Below are 23,194 nucleotides of genomic sequence, written 5' to 3'. Positions count from 1 at the left end.
TTGTAATCATCAGTGAACATTCCCACTACTGGCCTTATGTTGGAGGGAAGGTCATTGATGGAGTAGCTGAAATAGCTGGGCCAAGGACACGACTCAAAGGAATTCCTGCAATGGTGTCCTCGGGCTGAGATGACTGGCATCCAACAAGCACGACCATCTTCTTTTGTGTTAGGTATGACTCCTGGGTGAGTTCCTGCAGTGCATCTTGTACATGGCACACACTGCAGCCAGTGTGCAATACTGTTGGAGTGAGTTAATATTTAAGGAGGTGGATGGAGTGCCACTCAAATGGATTGCATTGTCTGGGATAGTGTTGAGCTGGAGTTTTGGAGCTGCATTCATTCAGGTAAGTGGAGAGTATCCATCACACTCCTGACTTGTGCCTTGTAGATGATGGTAGGCTTTGAAGAATCAGGAGGTGAGGTACTTGCCACAGAATTCCTGCCCTCTGATCTGCTGCTCTTGCAGTGACAGTATTCATATGACTGGTCCAGTTAAATTTCTGGTCATTGGTAATCCCCCAGGGAGTGATGGACGGGGATTCCGTTATGGTAATACCGTTGAATGACAAGAAGGGATGGTTAGATTTTCTTCTTGGTGGAGATGATCATTGCTTACTATTGGTATGGCGTGAATGTTACTTATCAGCCTAAGCCTGAATGTAGTCTGGGTCTTGGAAAAAGAGCTGAACTCCAGAGGTGAGGTGAGAGTCATTGCCCTTGACATCAAGGCAGCAGTTGAGTGAATATGGCATCAAGAAGCCCTAGAGTGAATGGGAAACAGAAAACTCTGCTGGCTGGAGTCATACTTAGCACAAAGGAAGATGGTTGTGGTTATTGAAGATCAATCACTTCAGCTCCAGGACATAGTAAACATAGTGCAACGAACACAAACATCCCATTTCTGTCCTTATGATGCAGGGAAGTTCATTGATAAAGCAACTAATGATGATTGGGTCGAGGTTACAGAAGTGCTGCAGTGATGTCTTTCGAGAGTGAGTGATGTGCTATGAAATGAGTTTACAGATTGTGGTTGAATGTAATTCTGCTGCTACTGAGGGCTCACAGCTCCTCGTGAAAGCCCAGTTTTGTGCTGCATGATCTGTTTTGAATCTATCTCATTTAGCACAATTGTAGTTACACATAACATAATGGATGGCATCTTTAGGCTTAAGATAGGGCTTTATCTCTGCAGGGACTGTATAGTGCTCTTCCTGATCAATACTGTCATAGATAGAAATATCTGCATCTGAGGGCAGTAAGTGGTAATCACGTGTAGGCCAATCTGGGTAAGGATGGCAGATTTTCCTTCCCTAAAAGATATTAGTGAACCAGATGGATTTTTAGGACAAATCAGTCCAAATGTATGAATCAATTGAATTTAAATTCCTTCAGCTGCCATGGCAGAATTTGAACTTATGTCTGTGGATTACTAGACCAGTAACATGAGCACTAGTACTGTTCCTGAGAATGAAGGCCAAGAGGAAGAACAAACCCCTGAGGAGAAAGCAATTCCATTGAACTGATGCTTGCAGCCATCAGCTCAGGTGTTGGCTCTGTGGGTACTGCAACTTAGAGGGTATTATAAAGGTGGGATTTGCACATGGTGAATCATCAGGCTGCAGAGTGTTGTCCTAAGGGTAGGGTGCTAAATTGGGGGAAGGCTAACTATAGCCGGATTAGGCAGGAATTGGTGGTCGTTGATTGGGACAGGCTGTTCGGGGATAAGTCCATGTCTGGCATGTGGGAGTCTTTTAAGGAACAGTTGATAAGGCTGCAGGACAGGCATGTGCCTGTAAAAAGGAAGGACAGGAAAGGTAGGATTCGAGAGCCGTGGATAACCAGGGAAATTGAGGATCTGATCAAAAAGAAAAGAGAGGCGTACGTTAGGTTCAGGCAACTGAAAACAGATGGAGCTCTGGAGGAATACAGAGACAGTAGGAAAGAACTCAAACGGGGAGTTAGAAGGGCAAAAAGAAATGTTCTTGGCAGACAGGATTAAGGAGAATCCTAAGGCATTTTATTCATATGTTAGGAACAAAAGAGTTGTCAGGGAAAAAGTTGGATCTCTCAGGGACAAAGGAGGGGAATTATGCTTAGAACCCAAGGGAATATGGGAGATCCTAAATGAATACTTTGCATCGGTATTCACAAAGGAGAGGGACTTGTTGACTGGGAGTGTCTCAGAGGGAGGTGTTGACCCGTTAGAGAGAATCTCCATTACAAGGGAGGAAGTGTTAGGTTTTTTAGGTAACATTAAAACTGACAAATCCCCAGGGCCTGATGGTGTCTATCCTAGACTGCTCAGGGAGACAAGAGATGTAATTGCTGGGCCTCTGACGGAAATCTTTGTCTCTTCATTGGACACAGGTGAGGTCCCTGAGGATTGGAGGATAGCGAATGTGGTACCGTTATTTAAGAAGGGTAGCAGGGATAGCCCGGGTAATTATAGGCCAGTGAGCTTGACGTCCGTGGTAGGGAAATTGTTCGAGAGGATTCTTCGAGACAGGATGTATGCGTATTTAGAACGGAACAATCTCATTAGTGACAAACAGCATGGTTTTGTAAGAGGGAGGTCGTGCCTTACAAATTTGGTGGAGTTTTTTGAGGAAGTGACAAAAACGGTTGACGAAGGGCCGTGGATGTCGTCTATATGGATTTCAGTAAGGCATTTGACAAAGTCCCTCATGGCAGGTTGGTTAAGAAGGTTAAGGCTCATGGGATACAATGAGAGGTGGCTAGATGGGTAGAAAGCTGGCTTGGCCACAGGAGACAGAGGGTAGCAGTCGAAGGGTCTTTTTCCGGCTGGAAGTCTGTGACCAGTGGTGTTCCGCAGGGCTCTGTACTGGGACCTCTGCTATTTGTGATATATATAAATGATTTGGAAGAAGGTGTAACTGGTGTTATCAGCAAGTTTGTGGATGACACGAAGATGGCTGGACTTGCGGACAGCGATGAACATTGTCGGACAATATAGCAGGATATAGATAGACTGGAAAACTGGGCAGAGAAATGCAGATGGAATTTAATCCAGATAAATGCGAAGTGATGCATTTTGGAAGAACTAATGTAGGGGGGAGTTATACAATAAATGGCAGAGCCACCAAGAGTATAGAAACACAGAGGGACCTAGGTGTGCAAGTCCACAAATCCTTGAAGGTGGCAGCACAGGTGGAGAAGGTGGTGAAGAAGGCATATGGTATGCTTGCCTTTATAGGACAGGGTATAGAGTACAAAAGCTGGAGTCTGATGTTGCAGCTGTATAGAACGCTGGTTAGGCCACATTTGGAGTACTGCGTCCAGTTCTGGTCGCCGCACTACCAGAAGGATGTGGAGGCTTTAGAGAGAGTGCAGAGAAGGTTTACCAGGATGTTGCCTGGTATGGAGGGTCTTAGCTATGAGGAGAGATTGGGTAAACTGGGCTTGTTCTCCCTGGAAAGACGGAGACTGAGGGAAGACCTAATAGAGGTGTACAAAATTATGAAGGGTATAGATAGGATGAACAGTGGGAAGCTTTTTCCCAGGTCGGAGGTGACGATCACGAGGGGTCACGGGCTCCAGGTGAGAGGGGCGAGGTATAACTCAGATATCAGAGGGACGTTTTTTTTACACAGAGTGGTGGGGGCCTGGAATGCGCTGCCAAGTAGGGTGGTAGAGGCAGACACGCTGGCATTGTTTAAGACTTACCTGGATAGTCACATGAGCAGTCTGGGAATGGAGGGATACAAACGAATGGTCTAGTTGGACCAATGAGCGGCACAGGCTTGGAGGGCCGAAGGACCTGTTTCCTGTGCTGTATTGTTCTTTGTTCAGACAGGGAGAGGAAAAAGGATAGTATGATTTCAGCTCGCCAGAAGACAAAGTCATACACAAGTGCTACTGAAGAGGGCTCAGGGTGAGGACTCTGGTGATGTTCAGGGGAAGTCTGATAGACATGCACACCGAAATACTCAGTGTACTGGCAGGCCTTCCAGAGAGTCTGATTCAATCATGCTTTCCTGTATTTTGTCACAGTCTTTCTCTGTATTTACACCATCAAATTCAGTGTCTTCTGACAGTTTTTCAATTCCCATGTCTAAATTATTCATGTAAATGATTAACAACTGTAGTCCCCAGAATTGACCCTTATGGAACACCAGCTCCCACCATTTCTGATCCACAAGGGAGTCGAGGCTTATGGGGGGTGGGAGGTAGGGGGTGGACATGAAAGTGGCATTGAGACTGCAATCAGATCAGCCTTACTTGTATCAAATGGCAAAGCAGGTTTAAGGAGCTGAATGGCCTACAGCTGCTCCTAGTTCTTGTGTTCTTGTATTTGCCAAACCACGTAATAACCTTTCACCCTTACTCTTTGTTTTCTGTTCAGTAGCCAGCTTACTATCCATCCTCCGACCTATTCCGTGACTCCAAATGTTCTGACCTTAGTCATAAATGTATTCTCTACAAACATGGGTAGAATTTTGCTACCCAGTGCACAGAGGAAATCTACTCTTTGTATTGCTAGTCACATTTTATCGTGTTACATATAGTTTGTTTCATGTTGGAATTGCTGCATTCCTTGTCAAAATTCAGCCAAAAAACTGCCGGGATTCTCCCAAAAAAATTCTAAGTTTCCAACGTGCAGGAAAATGGGAGTAAATCCTGCCAGGTTTTTTAGGGTACTTGTCAGAGTGAATATCTGACACTCGTGAGCATTACAGGGTGCCCTAGCAGGAATCATTCTGGAAATCTGTGGACGGGGCCTATTCTCACCCGAGAGGCCAGCAGCATAGCGCTGCGTGGGCCTCTGCGCATGCGCCCATCTGTCAGTGATCGACGGGCGCATGTGCACTGGCCCCTCATTGCCAGTCTTCCCAATTGCTGGCCAGCCCTGCAATCCCCCTATCGTTGGCCTTCCTAACCCCCTCATCCTCCCGATCGCTGGCCTCCCAGACGTCCGTGGGCCAGTCCTGATGTCCCACCTGCCCCCCAGCGAGCCCTGATATCCCACCCAGACAGCCCCGACCAGCCTGGACCCCCCCACCCTGCCCCACCAATCCTTTTTCAGAGTGGCAGCAGGTCTCCCCCCCCCCACTCGCAATAGGCCGTGACCCAATAGGCTCCGCCCCCATCTGGCCCCACCTCTTGTCACTGCCTGGTGGGCAGTGCCAAGGTGCCCTTTGGGCGGTGCCAGTTTGACCCTTGGGCAGTGCCAGGGTGGGTCATGGAGGGTAACCAACGACAGTACTTTAACCAAATTTAGGAATCCATCCATCTATACTTCTCATTAGAAATGAAGGTACATCATTTGGTTCAGAATAAATCAAACGTAGACTTCACCCGAGTCCTACCTTTCTCAACCTATTCTTAACCAATAACCAAATAGACAATTTATTTTTTTATGTCAAAATTTTTATTATAATAAAAATGTTGATCTGAAGCAGAAAGTAGAAATCTGGTTAGACTAGATTATCTCAGCCAAGAAGTTGGATAGGTAATTGGAAGTCAGCTCCTAATGTCTCCATCTGTAACAAATCCAGACACATGTAATTAGGAATAATTCATAACTCATTATACCTCATACTGGAAGCATGCAGTGTAGGAAGGCCTCAGATGACAGGAAGGAAAGAGGAACAGAGTTACATATTTTCTGGAGTTGTCCCAATCTGCAGACTTTTATTGAACGGTCCTCACAGCTATTCCAGTGTTCAGACCAAGAGTAATGTTCAAACAACAACAACTTGCATGTATATACCATCTTAAAGCACCAAAACGTTTATCAAACTGCTTCACTGACAAGGTTTTCCTTCAATTCCCATTTGAACAGGCTCAACATAGCCTCACTGGAAGATGCATCTGGGATATGTTAACCAAGTCTCATTGGTACATTCACTTGACACTGCACACAGGGATTGCCTCAACATCTTTACTTGACGTGCATTTATACGAGATGTGTAGAAATTACAAAAAAACCTATTAATTAAATCCTGAGCATGAATTGTTTATCAAAATTTGACTTACTTGATTCACTTCCTTTGAAAAGACCAGTAAATTAGGAGTGTCCTCTGCCCTATAGGGCAGCATGGTGGCACAGTGGTTAGCACTGCTGCCTCACAGTATCAGGGACATGGGCTCAATTTCGGCCATGAGTGATAGTGTGTGTGTGGAGTCTGTATGTTCTCCCCGTGTCTGCGTGGGTTTCCTCCGGGTGCTCCCGTTTCCTCCCTCAGTCCAAAGATGTGCAGGTTAGTTTGATTGACCATGCTAAATTGCCCCTTAGTGTCAGGGGGATTAGCAGAGTTAATATTTGGAGTTACGGGATAGGGCCTGGGAGGGATTGTTGTCGGTACAGGCTCAATGGGCCGAATGGCCTCCTTCTGCATTGTAGTGATTCTATGAAGTCCACAAAATAGCTACAATTGCATAAGATGGATGTATGGCCTCATTCAAGTTTTGATCCACAGAACATTGGATTGTGTCAGTACTGTGGACAACTTATAAACAATTGTCATCCCTTTGACTTCTGGACCAGTACAATGTTTCAACATTAACTCTACTGGAACGTATTGGAACTATGCCTAATATCCTGCCCAAACATATCTTAATTTCCTTCCATTTAAATCTCCAACAAACACAAATCAAAAGTAAAATTATGCTTAATAATCAAAGCTTGAGGACATAATTTCATCTTTCAATTCAGCACTTTACAACAGTCTGGGCTTTCCATCAAGTTGGTGATCTCTAGAATGTTTGACAAAATTGCTCAGGTTGTACAGAGCACATCTATTCAGTTATCTTTGCCTATATTCACTCTATTCCTTTAATACTGATGTAAGTATCGATGCAAAAGCAAAAGAAATAAACGTGTAGAACATAGGGCATAGAACATTACAGTGCAGTACAGGCCCTTCAGCCCTCGATGTTGCGCCGACCAGTGATCAGGACTGTCATCAGGAAACATATCTCAAGAGTGGCCACAACATAATATAATTATTTCCAGTTCTATTAGATACCATAAAAAAGATTGGTGATGGTCAAATGTAATTTTAATTTTCAGTACATTATTTTAAAAATCAGCAATAAAGAGAATATTTTGACACAACAGCTGCAAAAAAAAAATTGAGTAAATAAGAAAAGTCATTATTTTCATGCCCTGGCTGCCTGTTCAGTGATGACATCTATCATCATAGATTATCATAGAATCTTACAATGCAGAAGGAGGCCATTTGGCCCATTGAGTCCGCACCGACCACAATCCCACCCAGGCCCTATCCCCATAATGCCATGCATTTACCCTAGCTAGTCCCCCTGGCACTAAGGGGCAATTTAGCATTGCCAATCCACCTAATTGATTCATATCATGATGTGATACATGTAAACATGTATTTAAAATACATTGCTACCCATGGTGGTTTTCTGGATGAGTTTGGTATTTCCGGTTTACTGATGGAAACACATAAATAATCCAGTAGCGTATTGCCAAGGTCCAGTAAAGCCACTCCAATCCTGGTCATTTTGGAATAGCTAAATGATAATGCACCAAGTCCAGCATTTACAACACAGAGAAATGTTATTTCTTCAAAAATGCTAATCATTTAATGTTAAAAAATAATCAAATTTGTGTACTGGAGGATGTTATGTGACCAGAAATTCTCAGATTAATTTACGGCAATGTAATTCAGCAGAAGGTCTGAAGTTCAGCATTACTAACTTGTGGTGAGAAACTTTGAATAAAAGTCTTGAGAATGGTGGCAGAATTTCAAAATTTAAACAAGGAGTTCAGAATGAGCAAGATCTTTTTTTCATATGAAGAACAATACTTGGGAAATTATTGGTAAGTCCCATTACACAGTTAAAGTGCAGCAATTGTTCAATGATGATTGGAATAGCAATTATAAAAGTGTCATTCAAAAGTACTTCTGAATGAAGAATGTGCTTCAGACAGTACTAGTTAACTGGCTAGAGAATCGTTACTGAACAGGTATAATTAAAAGGTTTTTTTCTATACTATGTTAATCACACTCCCCATCACCATACACGCCCATTCACTCCCCATTGCTGCATGTCTAGTGTATTTGGGAGGAGCAATTAGCCACAACATGAAGAATCCAACCCATTCAAACTGGACAGCCTGCCAATATAATAAAAAAAAGGTCAATGCAGTTATTGATGTTCTGCTGCAAGCTGCCACCAGCACATTTACTAAGCACTACATCATAACATAGTCTACTCAGGATATCTAGAGGTCAAAAGTTATTATTGCACTAGTTCAACCAGAAGATATTATGACAAATTATTTAAATATTTTTGTTTCGATAATCCTTTGGCCAATATCATAGCTTCCTAGCACATTAGGAAAAGAGAATGAAAGGAGATTAAATGCTGAGTTGAGGTGAGGCACTGGATCATCACAAGCTGGATATTTTCAAACTCTTAATTTTTTCTTTTAAATATTACTGAGACCATTTTTATTAAAGCATCATAGACTATTCGTTCTTGAATTCATACTGGAATTAAAATGGACAATTCCAGGTTAGTTTAATGCCATTGTGAGTTACAGCCTATATAAACTAAAGATGGTCTCCATAATTAAGTAAAAGTATCAATACTTGGGGAGGTCTTGTGACACAGTGGGCGATGCCACTACCCTTGAACCGGAAGTTCCAGTTCAAGTCCCATTCCAGAACTTGATGGCCAAGGAACACACGTTCATAGCATGGCCAAAAAGGTTGGGTTTCAACTTGTAAGTCCTTCCAACATGTGCCAATGGCAGGCGGGAAGAGCGGGGGACATTCCTAGTCAGCCTGTAAGATGGAAAGAAAACTGGAGCCTCTACCATCATTATCCATTGCTCCAGGCTACAACATGAATGCAAAATCCATGCTTCCACAGCAACTCTCACTCCTTGTGGGGTTTGTTGGTTTAATTAATTGGATGGTTGTGGATACGACTTGTGCCATCAGCATGGGGGTTCAATCCCTGTTGCGGCTGGGGTGGATTTGGAAGCCGCCTCCTTGCCCTACCCATTGTGTAACTGAGGGGTGGGTCTGCCTTTGGGCAGAGAACTGAAGAAGAAAAATATCATTGTCTACCCACCAAGCAACCCCACCGAATCTGTTGATAAAATATTGGTTCTGGTAATAATTAAATAGGATAATGTTATTTACCTAATAAAAAATACCAGAACATCTATTTGGGAATCACGGTCACTGATTCTGGCATTAAATTGATGTAATTAGTTATCATAGAATCTTACAGTGCAGAAGGAGGCCATTCAGCTCATCGAGTCTGCACCAACCACAATCCCACCCAGGCCCTATCCACATAACCACATGCATTTATCCTAGCTAGTCCCCCTGACACTAAGGGGCAATTTAGCACGGCCGATCCACCTAACCCGCACATCTTTGGACTGTGGGAGGAAATCGGAGCACCCAGAGAAAACCCACGCAGATACAGGGAGAATGTGTAAACTCCACACTGACAGTGACCCAAGCCGGGAATAGAACCTGGGTCCCTGGTGCTGTGAGACTGCAGTGCTAACCACTGTGCCATCTTGCCACTCCCATTAGAATTGAGAATGTTCCTGTTTGCTTCATAGAAATATTGTGGAAATAAAAAAAACAAGAGTCCATGGCATCACTAAACTCCCCTTCTCTTTTGAATATATTGACTTTTGCCAAGGTTGCACTACAGGTGCCAGAAGTACCTCACCCATCTGTCTATTCTTTCAGTATAGTCTGGATGATCATATTCCACTCTGGAGAGCATCCTAGGCAAATTCAATTCTGCCATTAGCCATGAGTGGCGGACATGCGGTGCCCCATAAAAGGCAGTAGATAGTGATCCAGAACAGGACCCTGTCTGATTTCCCCTCCCGAACCCCTGAGAACTAGGCCATTTGTAGCATCCCAATTGCTGCCATAACTACCATCACTTATTGACTATAGGGTGGGGAAAGAACGTGGAACCTTTTGGTCTGTGCAGCCTGGTACTGAACCATGTGGTGTTTCTGTCTCACTAAGCCAAGGGGACAACTCACACTCTGAGTTAAATGGTATTTAAATGGCTGGAAGTTTTTTTCCAGTATTTCATCCAAACAATAATTGCCAATGAGTGAATTACAACAAGTGTTGGCAAAATATTCCATCATGGGAACATTAGATCTTGTCCTCATCCAACAAATACCATTGCATTCCCCCTTGGTGCTGCCACCAGACTGAGAGTGGGAACCATGTCGATTTTCCCAGCCTAATAGGTTATGATCAACAATAGCACATCCTCTTAACCATGATTAGCAATGAAATCAATCATATCAGAGATCACTGTCCCAGCTAATTTAGTGACTTCCTTATTTATAATATCAAGTATTTAGTACTTCAGTTTATGCAAATATGATTATGTTGTGATTGTTAGTAAGTGATTATTAAATTCACCATTATTTAACTTCAAAAGAACCCCAAAGCTTCTACTAGAATGTTGAATAATTTGCATCTATTTTACATCCACACTGAATGGGTGATGGTTTAAAACACACAGCAGGTCAGTCAGCATTACTGAGAACGAATAAGTTTATGGGTGGGATTTTCCGGCCTTGCTTGCTCCAAAACCGGAAAATCCCGCCTGAGGTCAACGGACCTTGCCATGGTCTGTCCCTCGCCTGCTCCTATTCCTGTGGCGGGTGGGACGGTAAAATAAGCCCCATTGATATGTTTCAAACCTACAGAGAAATCATGCTCACTCAAAATGTTAATTTATCTGTTTTCTCCGCAGTTGCTGACTGACTAGCTGTGTTCCCAACACTTTCTGTGTTTGTTTCAGATAGTCAACATTTTCAGTTTTAAAAAAACTATTTGAGTGATTGGTTTAATAACAAGAATCCCGATGGCTGAATTTTGGAGGATTACACGTGTTATGCCTTACTTATCTTTTTCCTTAACGTGAAGCTGTACTGGTACAAACAAGCAGATGCAGTGGTTTAATTCAGCCATAAGTAAGTTGGTTTCAGTAAATGACTTCAAGACAACGCACAGTCAGATCCAAAATAAAAGATGATTTTGATAAAGACAAGAACTCCAAATTATATATTAACTGCAGACATTCAAAGAATGTAACACAAGCAAATACCCTACCCCCACTGTAGACTGTACCACTATTCTTGTTGGAGTTAGCGATTACCTTTCTTTGACAATCAGAATGAACAAGTAGTATCGGTGGTTAGCTAAACTGCATCCAGGCAAAGATAGCCAAAAACACAGTCAGTGTGAAAAGGTTTCAATTGTTTTCTTGTTCACAGCTGAATATAAATCTGACAAGCAGTAACAAAATGTGAAGATGCTAAGAACTGCAGGACAGCCTGAAATGAAATAGGCACAAAGGTCAACCCAACTTGGGTCTATTTTGCTGAGACATCCCATATGATTCAGGACGACAAAAGTCATTGCAGTCTTTCATCAGCAAACATCTCGGTGACCTCTTTTATTAGTAAAATATATGAACCTTGACCCAATGCAAAAATTCAATATTTTCCCCAAATATTTAAAAAATTTATTCAGCGTCCCTAGTGGAGTCAGGGAGTCTGCTGGATGTAATTTGACATCTGAATTATTTTGAGGCCAATATGGAAAGCTATTCAGAGCCTTATTTGAAGATGTGTCAATCAAGATATCACTTATGCTGCACAGAAGTACTTCCAAGATCTCCACAGTGGTGATATCCTTCAGACAACTGCAGATAAGGTGAAGAAAACCTTTGATGAATCTGTCACATTTTAATGCTAAGAGGCTGTGATAAGAAAGATATTTTAATACCCTCTCGCCTTTCCTTTTAGCACCATCTGTTTCAAAATTCATCGAGTCCGATAGCCACATAACCTGCGACAATATGTAAAAGGTCCTCCCGCTCATTTTCTTTTGTGCAGCACTGATTAAGATTTTAAATTATGTTGTTAAATCAAAATGGCAGGCTTGTCCTCAATGATGAGAAATTAAAGCTCTGCTCACATGTTTGCTTGTTGAAACAAGTGGCCTTTGCTGACTTTGGTGCGTGCAGGGGCCAGCTATATTAAGCACCCTTTCATCCATTTTAGATGAGATCCGGATGATTGAATTATGTGCGATTGTCAGCAAGATGTAGCATGAAATAAAAATGCTGGCGCCAATTCCTTTTGATTAAAACCTATTCTATGAATATGAAGTTTGAATTTTACATTTTCTTTCTCTGCTGTAATTTCCTTGTATAATGAAACCACGAGACATGAATAAAACCACAGAGTGGAATATGTTGATACAGGAAAATATGACCCATTCAGTTTCAGAGGCTTGCGATTTGCAGGTGAGTTATTTTGCTTAATCCAGTAATCTCCATACCGGGTTTAGGTGTGAGGGATTTCTGAGAAAATAAAACATTTTATTTCAAATGCAAATTTCCCCAGTCTAGTCCTTCTGAAATATATCACTTCAACGCAGTAATGAACTTAGACACAGCCCATAATTCTGATCTATCCCCCTTCTTCATTTGTTGTGGGAGAAAAAGGGATCTTTAATTAACTTCAGCATTTGAATAGGCACACAGTTTTCATCACGGGTAATTGCCTTTGATTGCCTTCCTAATTTACTGTTGCTATTGTAATATTGCTTGGCATATTCACCAGCTTTAAGCCTGTGACCTTCTCTGGTTTGCAGCAGTTTGCATTAGGCATCAGAATGGGTTCATCCTTCATAAAAATTAATAAACTTATCAATTCAAAGGCCAAGGAATTTGCTGGAGAGTCTAATCTGGCTAAATATCGAGGATCTGGCTTGCATTGGCACCCAACAGGGATAGCATACATTCTTGGGTACACCTTCAACAACAATAATACTGTAGGCAGATGAAACAACCATGCAAGCCATTAGCTGATCTTCTTTAATAAGTTAATTACCATAGTTTGTAGCACTAATGATGTATTTAAATGCCTGTCTCACTCGTAAGCAATGGGATTAATTTATAAACACACTAGCTGCATAGTCATTTAGAGATACTGCTTTGGTAGCTTTTCTCGAGATGTTTTGCCATTCATGAAAGGAGTCTTGAGAGAAAACACTAATTTTAAACGCCTGTGTGAGAATAGACATGTCTATTCAAAATCATTAAAGCCCCTACAGCATAAAGTTGTCATTGTCAATGGCTGCTGTAGTCTTGTTCCCGGCAGAATTTACAAAAAAAGATTTCAGCAGAAAAAAAAGGCATGTGGATTGCAATTTAAATTGCAGAACCACCCTGTAGAAAATGCATATTTATTAATTCATTAATTGACTGACAGCAGCATTTTAAACAAAATTCAAATCAATATTCCAAACAGGCCAAGAGAAGAGATGAATGCCAATGACTTGCAGTTTCATTTTGATCGAATTTGCCTCACTTGTCCAGAGGGATCAACTTGCCACAATACAAGATTGTGCTAGGTGATCAATGCATACAATCTACCGGAAGGAACGTTAATAAATAGGCTATGATATTACAACATTCACAAAAAGGGTGACATTCAACTTCAGTGGTGGCATGAAAGATGTTTGAAGAGAGTTAACCACCACCTTCATTCATTTGAAAAGGCAGAAGAAAATACATGGATGGCCCCACCATTTAATGATGACTCCCGGCATACCCCCCGCTTCAGGCTCTGAGTGATTGTTCATCCTGTGGGCAGAGAACCTCCCCATCTGACAAAGAAAGCTTGGCAGGAAATGGCAGAGGTGGTGAGCAGCTGTGGGATCTTGTGAAGGACCAATCTGCAATGCAGTAAAAGGGTAAGTGACCTTCAACATTCTGCAAGGATGAATGAGGAAGCCAATCATCACTGTGCTCACAAGGGGTGGTATACATGTGGCACGGGTGGGAGGTGCCAGTTAGGGATGTGCTCACCTACATTGTCAACTAAAGTCTTAAAATTCTGCAAAGCTCTGTGGAGTTGGGGCGTGACGGCTGGGAACGTAACCTACAAAGGGAGCAATGTGCAGTGGAGGAGGACCAGAGAATCGGTTTCTACCTGAGGAGTTGATCCATCCAGATATGGAATTCTTAATTCTCCTGTTCTCTTTGCAGGACAAGGGGGGAACACAATAGTCGATGACAGGTGGAGTACCAAATTTGGCAGTGCTGATGAAGATACCCAATCCGACCAATCAACAGGGGGCCACACCAATTGGTACAGGAGAGACCCGAGTTAGTCCTGAGGGTGGGAAGTTTCAAATGGACCCTCTCTCAGCAATAACAATGATGGTACTGGTCGGGTCAGGGAAAGGAATGGGTATATCTGGGAGAATGGAATATCACCACGTCTGGGCTGTGCATCATACGCTGCATGTCTGTATCTGAGATTAAGCTACTTTTACTCAGTGGCTCTTCTCATTGTTGAATTGCACTCATCCATCTTATTTCTCCAGCTGATCAATCAGGTATCCAAGCAGACATCGACCCCATAGGACTACTGTTAACCTCTGAGGAAAAGGATGGAAACTATGAGGATGCACCACCCCGCCTTTGCTCCAGCTCAGATATTGGACCTTGGTGGGTTTGCATGCATCAGCCAAAGTGGTTGCACTTACTGCTTTGAGCACTGCACAATAGAGGCCGTGACAGTCCAGGCCTCCACCTCTTGGAGGACTATGGGCACAAGCCTTTGAATCTTGGAGGAGTATGGTAGAGCAGGGAGAAACCCTAGGTAGTCAACGAGCCTATGGAGTTGTACATGAGCAGTAGAAGTTGGATGTCCACAAGTTTGAGGTCTGTGAAGATCTGGCAGAGCTTCCAGAGAGTATGTGTGCCCTAAATGGACAGTGGAGGAGTTCATCCAGTCATGGGCATTGCCATGGCCCTCTCTTCTGAATGTGTGACCTCCTCCATTGAGAGACTGGTGATTCATAGGAACAGAAAACAGAAGCAGGAGAAGGCCATTCAGCTCTTCGAGCCTGCTCCGACATTCAATAAGTTCATGGCAGATCCTCTAACTCAACACCACACTCTTGCGTTCTCCCCATGCCCCTTGACATCCAGAAATCTATCTAATTCTATTTTAAATATATTCAGATTTGGCCTCCACAGCCTTCTGTAGTAGAGAATTCCACAGGTTCATCATTCTCCGAGTGAAGAACTTTCTCCTCATCTCAGTCCTAAATGGCCCATCTCATATCCTGAGACTGTGACTTCTTGTTCTAGATGCCACCCCCTAAGCCAAAGGAAACAATATCCCTACATCCAGTTTGTCCAGTCCTGTCAGAATTTTAAATGTTTCAATTAGGTCCTCTCTCATTCTTCTAAATTCCAGCAAATACAACAGGCCCAGTTGACCTCTTATGACAATCCCATCATTCCAGGAATCAGTCTGGTAAACCTTTGTTGCACTCCCTCTATGGCAAGGATATCCTTTTTTAGATAAGGAGGCCAAAACTGCAAACAATACTCCAGATGTCGTCTCACCAAGGCCCTGTACAACTGCAATAAGACATCCTTGCTCCTGTAATCAAGTCCTCTTGCAATCAAGGCCATAGTACATTTGCCTTCCTAACTTCTTGCTGGCCTGTATGCTTGCTTTCAGTGACTGGTGTACTAGGACACCCAAGTCCCAATCTATCACTATTTAAAGTAAAGCAAAGTTTATTTAGTGTCACAAGTAGGCTTACATTAACACTGCAATGAAGTTGCTGTGAAAATCCCCTAGTCGCCACACTCTGGTGCCACACTCCATTCGGGTACACTGAGGGAGGATTTAGCATGGCCAATGCACCTAAGCAGCACACCTTTCGGTCTGCGGGAGGAAACCAGAGCACCCAGAGGAAACCCATGCACACAGGGAGAACATGCAAACTCCACACAGACAGTGACCCAAGCCAGGAATCGAACCCGGGTCCCTGACGCTGTGAGGCAGCAGTGCTAATCATTGTGTCACGTGCTGCCAATATACACTGCCATTCTGTTTCTCCATGTGGGAGTACCCAAGGATGTAGGTTGGCATCACGGCTACTCTCCTCAGAGGACTATATGCATACTGACAGAAAGTGCTGATGGTGATCACCGAAAATCAGGATGTTGAAGGAATGAAAACCTTTCCGGTCACTGAAAGTTTCTGGCTGACCCGAAGGTGTCTCAATGGCCATGTGTGCAATCAATGGCTATTTAGGTTATAGGGAAGTCTGCAATAGCCCTCAACCCCCTCACTTTCTCAGCCCGGCTCTCATCATCAGTGCTGAATTGTAGGAAGACCTCCACTTTCTTGAACAGTTCATCCACCACTAATTTGATACATTTGAGAGCTGATGATTGTGAGATGCTGCAAAGATCCCCTTCTGATCCATGAAGGGATCCTGAAGCATGGAAGTTAAGGGCCATTGTTAACCATCAGTTCAGTACCATTGGCAGTGGATGACTGCCCACACAGTTGAAACTTATTTCCCCTGAAATCACGTCATAGATGGATGTCACAACTTCCCTAGAGGGATGGAGCCTTCCGCACCACCTAAGCTTAGTCAATTGAAGGTAATTGGAGTGCTGCCTGTGCACCCTTCCTTCGGGGCATTGTCTGCTGCTTGATCCTATTTGCCCATGCTCCCCTTGCTGACCACCTGGCTTTTCAGCTTCACAATGACCCTCATGTTGCTGCAAAGTTTGTTGCTACTACCCATGGCCAGCAGCCCACTTCTTCTTCCTTCTTGTGCTCTCTTCCTCATTGAAAGAGCTTCCACTGGAAAGGACTATTCTTATGGCACCTTTGGCTTCTCTTGCTGCAGTCGAGTCACTCACGGATGACTGTTTCACTGGCTCAACAGCAAACCTGCCCACAAAGTAATCACAAGGGAATTTTGCTGACCACTCATGCAGATTCAGTTTCTACTTCCTATTTGTCAATGTTCGCCTCTGGCGCTGGTTCTTATCCTGCCCTGGAATCCTTTGGTACATTGTTAAATTGCATGGGCTGCATACAATAACACTGAATTGGCAATTTAGAGTCATAGAGGTTTACAGCATGGAAACAGGCCCTTTGGCTCAACTTGTCCATGCTGCCCCTTTTTTTTTAAACCCATAAGCTAGTCCCAATTGCCCTTGTTTGGCCCTTATCCCTCTATACCAACTTACCCATGTAACAGTCTAAACGCTTTTTAAAAGGCAAAATTGTACCCGCCTCTACTACTACCTCTGGCAACTTGTTCCAGACACTCACCACCCTCTGTGTGAAAAGATTGCTCCTCTGGACTCTTGTGCCTCTCCCCTCTCACCTTAAACCTATGTCCTCTAGTTTTAGACTGCCCTACCTTTGGGAAAGATATTGAGTATCTAGCTGATCTATGCCCCTCATTATTTTATAGACCTCTATAAGATCACCCCTAAGCCTCCTACGCTCCAGAGAAGAAAGTCCCAGTCTATCCAACCTCTCCTTATAACTCAAACCATCAAGTTCCGGTAGCATCCTAGTAAATCTTTTCTGCATTCTTTGTAGTTTAATAATATCCTTTCTATAATAGGGTGACCAGAACTGTACACAGTATTCCATGTGTCGTCTTACCAATTCTTGTACAACTTCAACAAGATGTCCCAACTCCTGTATTCAATGTTCTGACCAATGAAACCAAGCATGCCAAATGCCTTCTTCACCACTCTGTCCACTTGTAACTCCACTTTCAAGGAGTTATGAACCTGTACCCCTAGATCTCTTTGTTCTATAACTCTCCCCAACACCCTACCATTAACTGAGTAAGTCCTGCCCTGGTTGGATCTACCAAAATGCATCACTTCACATTTATCTAACTTAAACTCCATTTGCCATTCGTCAACCCACTGGCCCAATTGATCAAGATCCCTTGATTGACTATGTAACTGGCCTGGAATGGAAGGCAGGCAGGCTTCCAACCTTTTGGTCTGCTCACTTTCCATTATATTGAAATTGTAGGCGTGAGGGGCCTGACGCCATCATGTCCAATTTAACATCAGATCATGATGTTAAATTGGACATGATGGCGGGACATTACTCCGCTTCCTGATCGTAAAATCCTGTCCTTTGGTACAATGCCCTTAAATCGAAAGTGGAATTTCATGTGTAGATACACCACACATAAAAAGAAAAGGACTGTAAAATCTGGAATCTGAAACAGGGACTGTAAGAATACAACACAGTATCTGTAAAGGAAACAACACTAGTATTTCAACCAAACATTTTCCTCAGAATCAGGGAAAAATTCTACACATTTACATTTTTTTCTCCAGCTGCTGACTCACCTGCTATTTATTTCGAGTATTTTCAGTTTTTTTTAAACATACAAACTTGACCAAGCAACCAAGTTCACCCAACCTACAAAACTTGTATGGTCTCAAACACTCACAAACATTACATTAGCTTTTACGAGATTAGCTATAACATGTACAAGTGTTTGTGCAAGTCAAAGTACCGAGGGTAACAGTTGTACACTTTTAATATGTAAACAGTTGTAAAGTTTTGCTATTTAAACCACAATAGTAGCAGAATAAAAATGGAAAAAAGTTAAAAATAGAACAAAAATCTATAAAAACAGATCAATGCTAAAAAATGCATCTCTGCCGGTTGCAAACATTAAAAATGGTTAACATTTGTGCCTTGAATGCACAATGTGTCCGGAACGCTACATGGAAAGATACCAGACCACATCTACACACGCACACGTGCGTGTCACACACGCACACACACACCTGAGAGCCACACATGACAAAATAGATGGAAACAAAGGGCAGCAATACCTTTGATTCCCACATATCTGTATGATTTTCAGGCTCCATGTTTTACAACAGCACTGTGGCCTGTCATTCCAGACTGCTCCAGAACAAATGACTGTACCTGTCATATCTGTAGATAACATCTGAATACGTGACCTGACAACTCATCCCTTCAACCCTGACACACAGCACAAGCCTGTCTTCCCTAAGTATAGAAGATGCAAGGTGGAGACTTTGACTGATAAAGCGAGTTTATTTCAGGCAGCCTTGGGTTGGTCTTTGGGGTCAAGCAATAAACACAGACGCCAAGGGTTGATTTTGTTCCTTTACAGCAAGTTCAGCCATGCAATAGCTCTGTAAGCTGGACATGCTTTAAGAGGATTTTGAGTGTGCATAAAGCTGGAAGATGCTTTCAGAATTGTAAAACTGCTAACTAGCCATTCATTTCAAATGGTGCTTGGCTTTGTTAATATCTCTCAAAGCCTATATTAAAAAAAAATCATATATTGTGCCACCAACATTTTATAACAACAGTGCTGTAAAATAAGTAATTCAATCAATAAATTTTATCACCAGCATCTGATTGAGAAGTGTACCTTTGCAGTGATTTTTTTCTATGTAAAAAAACATTGTGGAAAATGGAATGTTTTGTCGTAAAAAGATTTAAATTGGGCAAAGGAAGAAAAAGATTTGTGTTCCTTTCTAGTTGAAACGATGGAAGTTATAAACAAGGTGTGAAAATAGAACCACTGATAATTTTAAAATAAATCCAAAACTTTCAAGCAGAACAGGAAAACATTAAAACAATTTTTGAGTCTAATTGAACTCATATTTCCACTTGCCCGTAGATTTGACCCCTATTGGTTCACTGCTGTTACCAGGAGTAGATTAATTTCCCTCCATTTCTCCATCTCTGTGCCAACATGTGGGAACTACCAAAGGGCACAAGGAAAGCCACAAAAAACTGGCACTGATAGTGATCCATCATCAGTTCTCCTCTTGGATTGAGAATGCAAGTATTGGGTAGATTCCGTAGAATCAATTGATATTGGTCTTAAGTTTAAGTTTATTTGTTAGTGTCACAAGTAGGCTTACATTAACACTGCAATGAAGTTACTGTGAAAATCCCCTAGTCACCACACTCCAGCGCCTGTTCGGGTACACTGAGGGAGAATTTAGCATGGCCATTGCACCTAACCAGCATGTCTTATCCCAATTACTGTACATTTTTGTCCATAAATGTCAAGGTAATTTTAACATCTTTAGTTTTCCCTTTTTCAGGTCTCCTCATGTTATACAAATAATAAATGTTTCATGGTCGATATGGAATGACCAAAAACAACTTATTTCCTTTTTAATCTTTGCTATTCTTTGAAGGAACAATACAGGAATTCTGCTGTTTGCATGCACCCTTAAAAGTCACTACCGTATCCGCTTCCACTACCTCCCCCGGCAACGAGTTCCAGGCACCCACCACTCTCTGTGTAAAAGATCTGCCTCGTACATCTCCTTTAAACCTTGCCCCTCGCACCTTAAACCTATGCCCCCTAGTAATTGAATCTTCCACCCTGGGAAAAAGCTTCTGACTATCCACTCTGTCCATGCCTCTCATAATCTGGTAGACTTCTATCAGGTCTCCCCTCAACCTCCGTCACTCCAGTGAGAACAAACCAAGTTTCTCCAACCTCTCCTCATAGCTAATGCCCCCCATACCAGGCAACATCCTGGTAAATCTTTTCTGTACCCTCTCCAAAGCCTCCACATCCTTCTGGTAGTGTGGCGACCAGAATTGAACACTATATTCCAAGTGCGGCCTAACTAAGGTTCTATAAAACTGCAACATGACTTGTCAATTTTTAAACTCATTATCCCGGCCGATGAAGGCAAGCATGCCGTATGCCTTCTTGACTACCTTCTCCACCTGCAATGCCAGTTTCAGTGACCTGTGAATCTGTACAGCCAGATCCCTTTGCCTATCAATACTCTTAAGGGTTCTGCCATTTACTGTATATTTCCTATCTGTATTAGACCTTCCAAAATGCATTACCTCATTTGACTCGAATGTCGGGGTGATTAACCAAAATCCTGTCCTCAGTTTGAGGAAACCTTAACAATGCACTTAGAAAATCAGAGTATGATCAGCCAGTTAACTTGGATTTATGAAAGGGAAATACATTTGACAAATTTATTAGAGATTTTTGAGGATGTAAATAGTAGGATAGATAAAGGGTAACCAGTGGATGTCATATACTTGGATTTTCAAAAGGCATTTGATAAGTATCACACAAAATTAATACACAAGATAAGGTCTCATGGAGTTAGGGGTAATATATGAGCTTGAATGGAAGATTGGTTAAGAGAGAGTAGAGATAGAAGAGGTATTTTCAAGTTGGCAGATTGTAACTAGTGGAGTGCCACTAGGATCAGTGTTGGGGCCTCAGCTATATATGCAATTAATATTAATGACTTAGCTGAAGAGATCAAGGGTAATGCATCAGGTTTGCTAACAATAAAGCTAGGTGAGAATGTAAGTTCTGAGAATTGACTCCGTAGCTCAATGGAACTGGCTCCATACTTCAGTGATTAAGCACTGGTGTTGTAAACCAGGGGTCACAAGTTCAATTCTTGGGGCAGCATGATGGCACAGTGGTTAACACTGCTGCCTCACAGCTCCAGGGATTCCGGCCTTGGGTGACTGTCTGTGTGGAGTTTGCACGTTCTCCCCGTGACTGCATGGGTTTCCACCGGATGCTCTGGTTGCCTCCCAGTCCAAAGATGTGCAGGTTCAGTAGATTGGCCATGCTAAATTGCCCCTTAGTGTCCCAAGATGTGGTTAGATAGATTAGCCATGGTAAATGTGTGGGGATACAAGGGTGGGGTGGGGGAGTGGGCCTGGGTAAGCTTCTCTGTCAGAGAGTTGGTGTGGACTTGATGGGCCAAATAGCCTCTGCTGGACTGCAGGGGTCCTATGAATGACACAAAGATGCTGAAAAGAGATCTAGATAGACTAAGTGAGTGGACAGCAAGGTGGCAGATGAACTGTCATATGGGGAAGTATGTAGTTATCCACCTTGAAAATAAGAATATAAAAGCAGAATATTTTTTTAACAAGTGTGAAACTTTTAAATGTTGATATTCAGAAGGACTTGAATGTACTTGTCCAGTGAAAGTTAAATCATAGAAAATCTATGACAGAGAAGGAAGCCATTCTGCTCATTGTGTCCATGTTGGTCAACAAGGTGCTACCCAACCTAATCGACCTTCTTGCACTTGGTCTGTAGCCCTGCAGATCATGGCTCTTTGAGAAGATATCAAAGTACTTGTTAAATGTGGTGAGAGTTTGTGCCTTTAGCACCCTCTTAAGGCAGCGAATCGCAGATCCTTATTACCTTCCAGATGAAAAAAATCTTTCCTCATCTCCACTCTAATCCTTCAACCAATTGCTTTAAATCTATATCCCTTGGTTTTTGATCTCGCTGCTAAGGTAAATTGGTCATCCCTATTTACCTTATCTCGGCTCCTCATAACTTTATACAACTCAATTACATAACCCCTCAGCCTCCTTTGTTCCAAGGGAAACAACCCCAGTCTATCAAATCTTTCTTAATAGCTAAAACCTTTCAGTCCTGGGAACATCCTTGTGAATCACCTCTGCACCCTCTCTAGTGCAATCACATCTTTCTTGTAATATGGTGACCAGAACTACATGTAATATTCAAGCTGCTGTGTAACTAGTATTCGATATAGATCCAGCAAAACCTCCTTGCTCATAGAGTCAGAGAGTATTACAGCACAAAAGTGGCTCTTCGGCCTAACGCGTCTGCATCAGCCATCAAGCACCTATCTATCTCCCATTTTCCAGCAATTGGTCCAAAGACTCGTAATGCTATGGCATTTCAAGTGCTTTTTAAATGCTTCTTAACTCTTTTATTCTATGCCTTGGTGTGGTGAACCATCGTTGGTTCCCACTAGATAGTACTGAGCCAGGGTCTGGCCAGTACTACAAGTATGTATATATGTTGCTGTTGGGGTTAGGGATGGGTTGTTCTACTTGTTGCTGTTGGGGTTAGGGTTGGGCTGTTACACCTTGTATTATAGTTATTATGGTACATCCCAGTCGGGCTCCACCTCCTGGGAGAGGTATAAAGGTCACTGCTCTGACTGGGACCCCTCAGTCTGGGATCGTGTATATAATTAGTAGCTTAGTTGTAACAGCAAATAAAAGCCTTTATTTCCTGAGCATCTCAAGCCTCGTGTGTGATAACGCGCATCAATTTTATTTGCTGTTAAGTAAACTCTCGTCGTAAAAAAAACGATACAGAGAGTATGGAGCAGATGTTGAAACCTGAACGTCTTACACTGGATCCACGTGCGGCGGGCGCCTCTAACACCTTCGACCACTGGTTGAAATGTTTTGAGGACTACCTGGCAGCCTCCGCAGCGGTCACCACAGACGATGACAGACTCTGGGTCCTCCATGCGAGGTAAGCGACACCGTA

General features: G+C 42.7%; 1 protein-coding gene across 4 annotated transcripts in view; it reads right to left on the bottom strand.

Moving 5' to 3' along the window:
- The window catches only part of fto (FTO alpha-ketoglutarate dependent dioxygenase), a 439,188-nt gene that overhangs the window by 52,037 nt on the left and 363,957 nt on the right, over positions 1–23,194 (bottom strand). For 3 of the 4 annotated variants that reach the window (XM_078210889.1, XM_078210893.1, XM_078210890.1), the window contains one exon: positions 5,380–5,503. The exons of the other annotated variant lie outside the window; for it this stretch is intronic. In XM_078210889.1, the coding sequence (XP_078067015.1) occupies positions 5,484–5,503 (20 nt within the window). In that variant the 3' untranslated portion in view covers positions 5,380–5,483. Of the gene's footprint in view, positions 1–5,379; positions 5,504–23,194 lie in introns of those variants that run through there. 4 annotated transcript variants of the gene reach the window in all.

This window comes from Mustelus asterias, chromosome 4, assembly GCF_964213995.1.
Source record: "Mustelus asterias chromosome 4, sMusAst1.hap1.1, whole genome shotgun sequence".
Taxonomy (NCBI): domain Eukaryota; kingdom Metazoa; phylum Chordata; class Chondrichthyes; order Carcharhiniformes; family Triakidae; genus Mustelus; species Mustelus asterias.
This window is presented reverse-complemented; position numbering and strand designations above follow the sequence as displayed.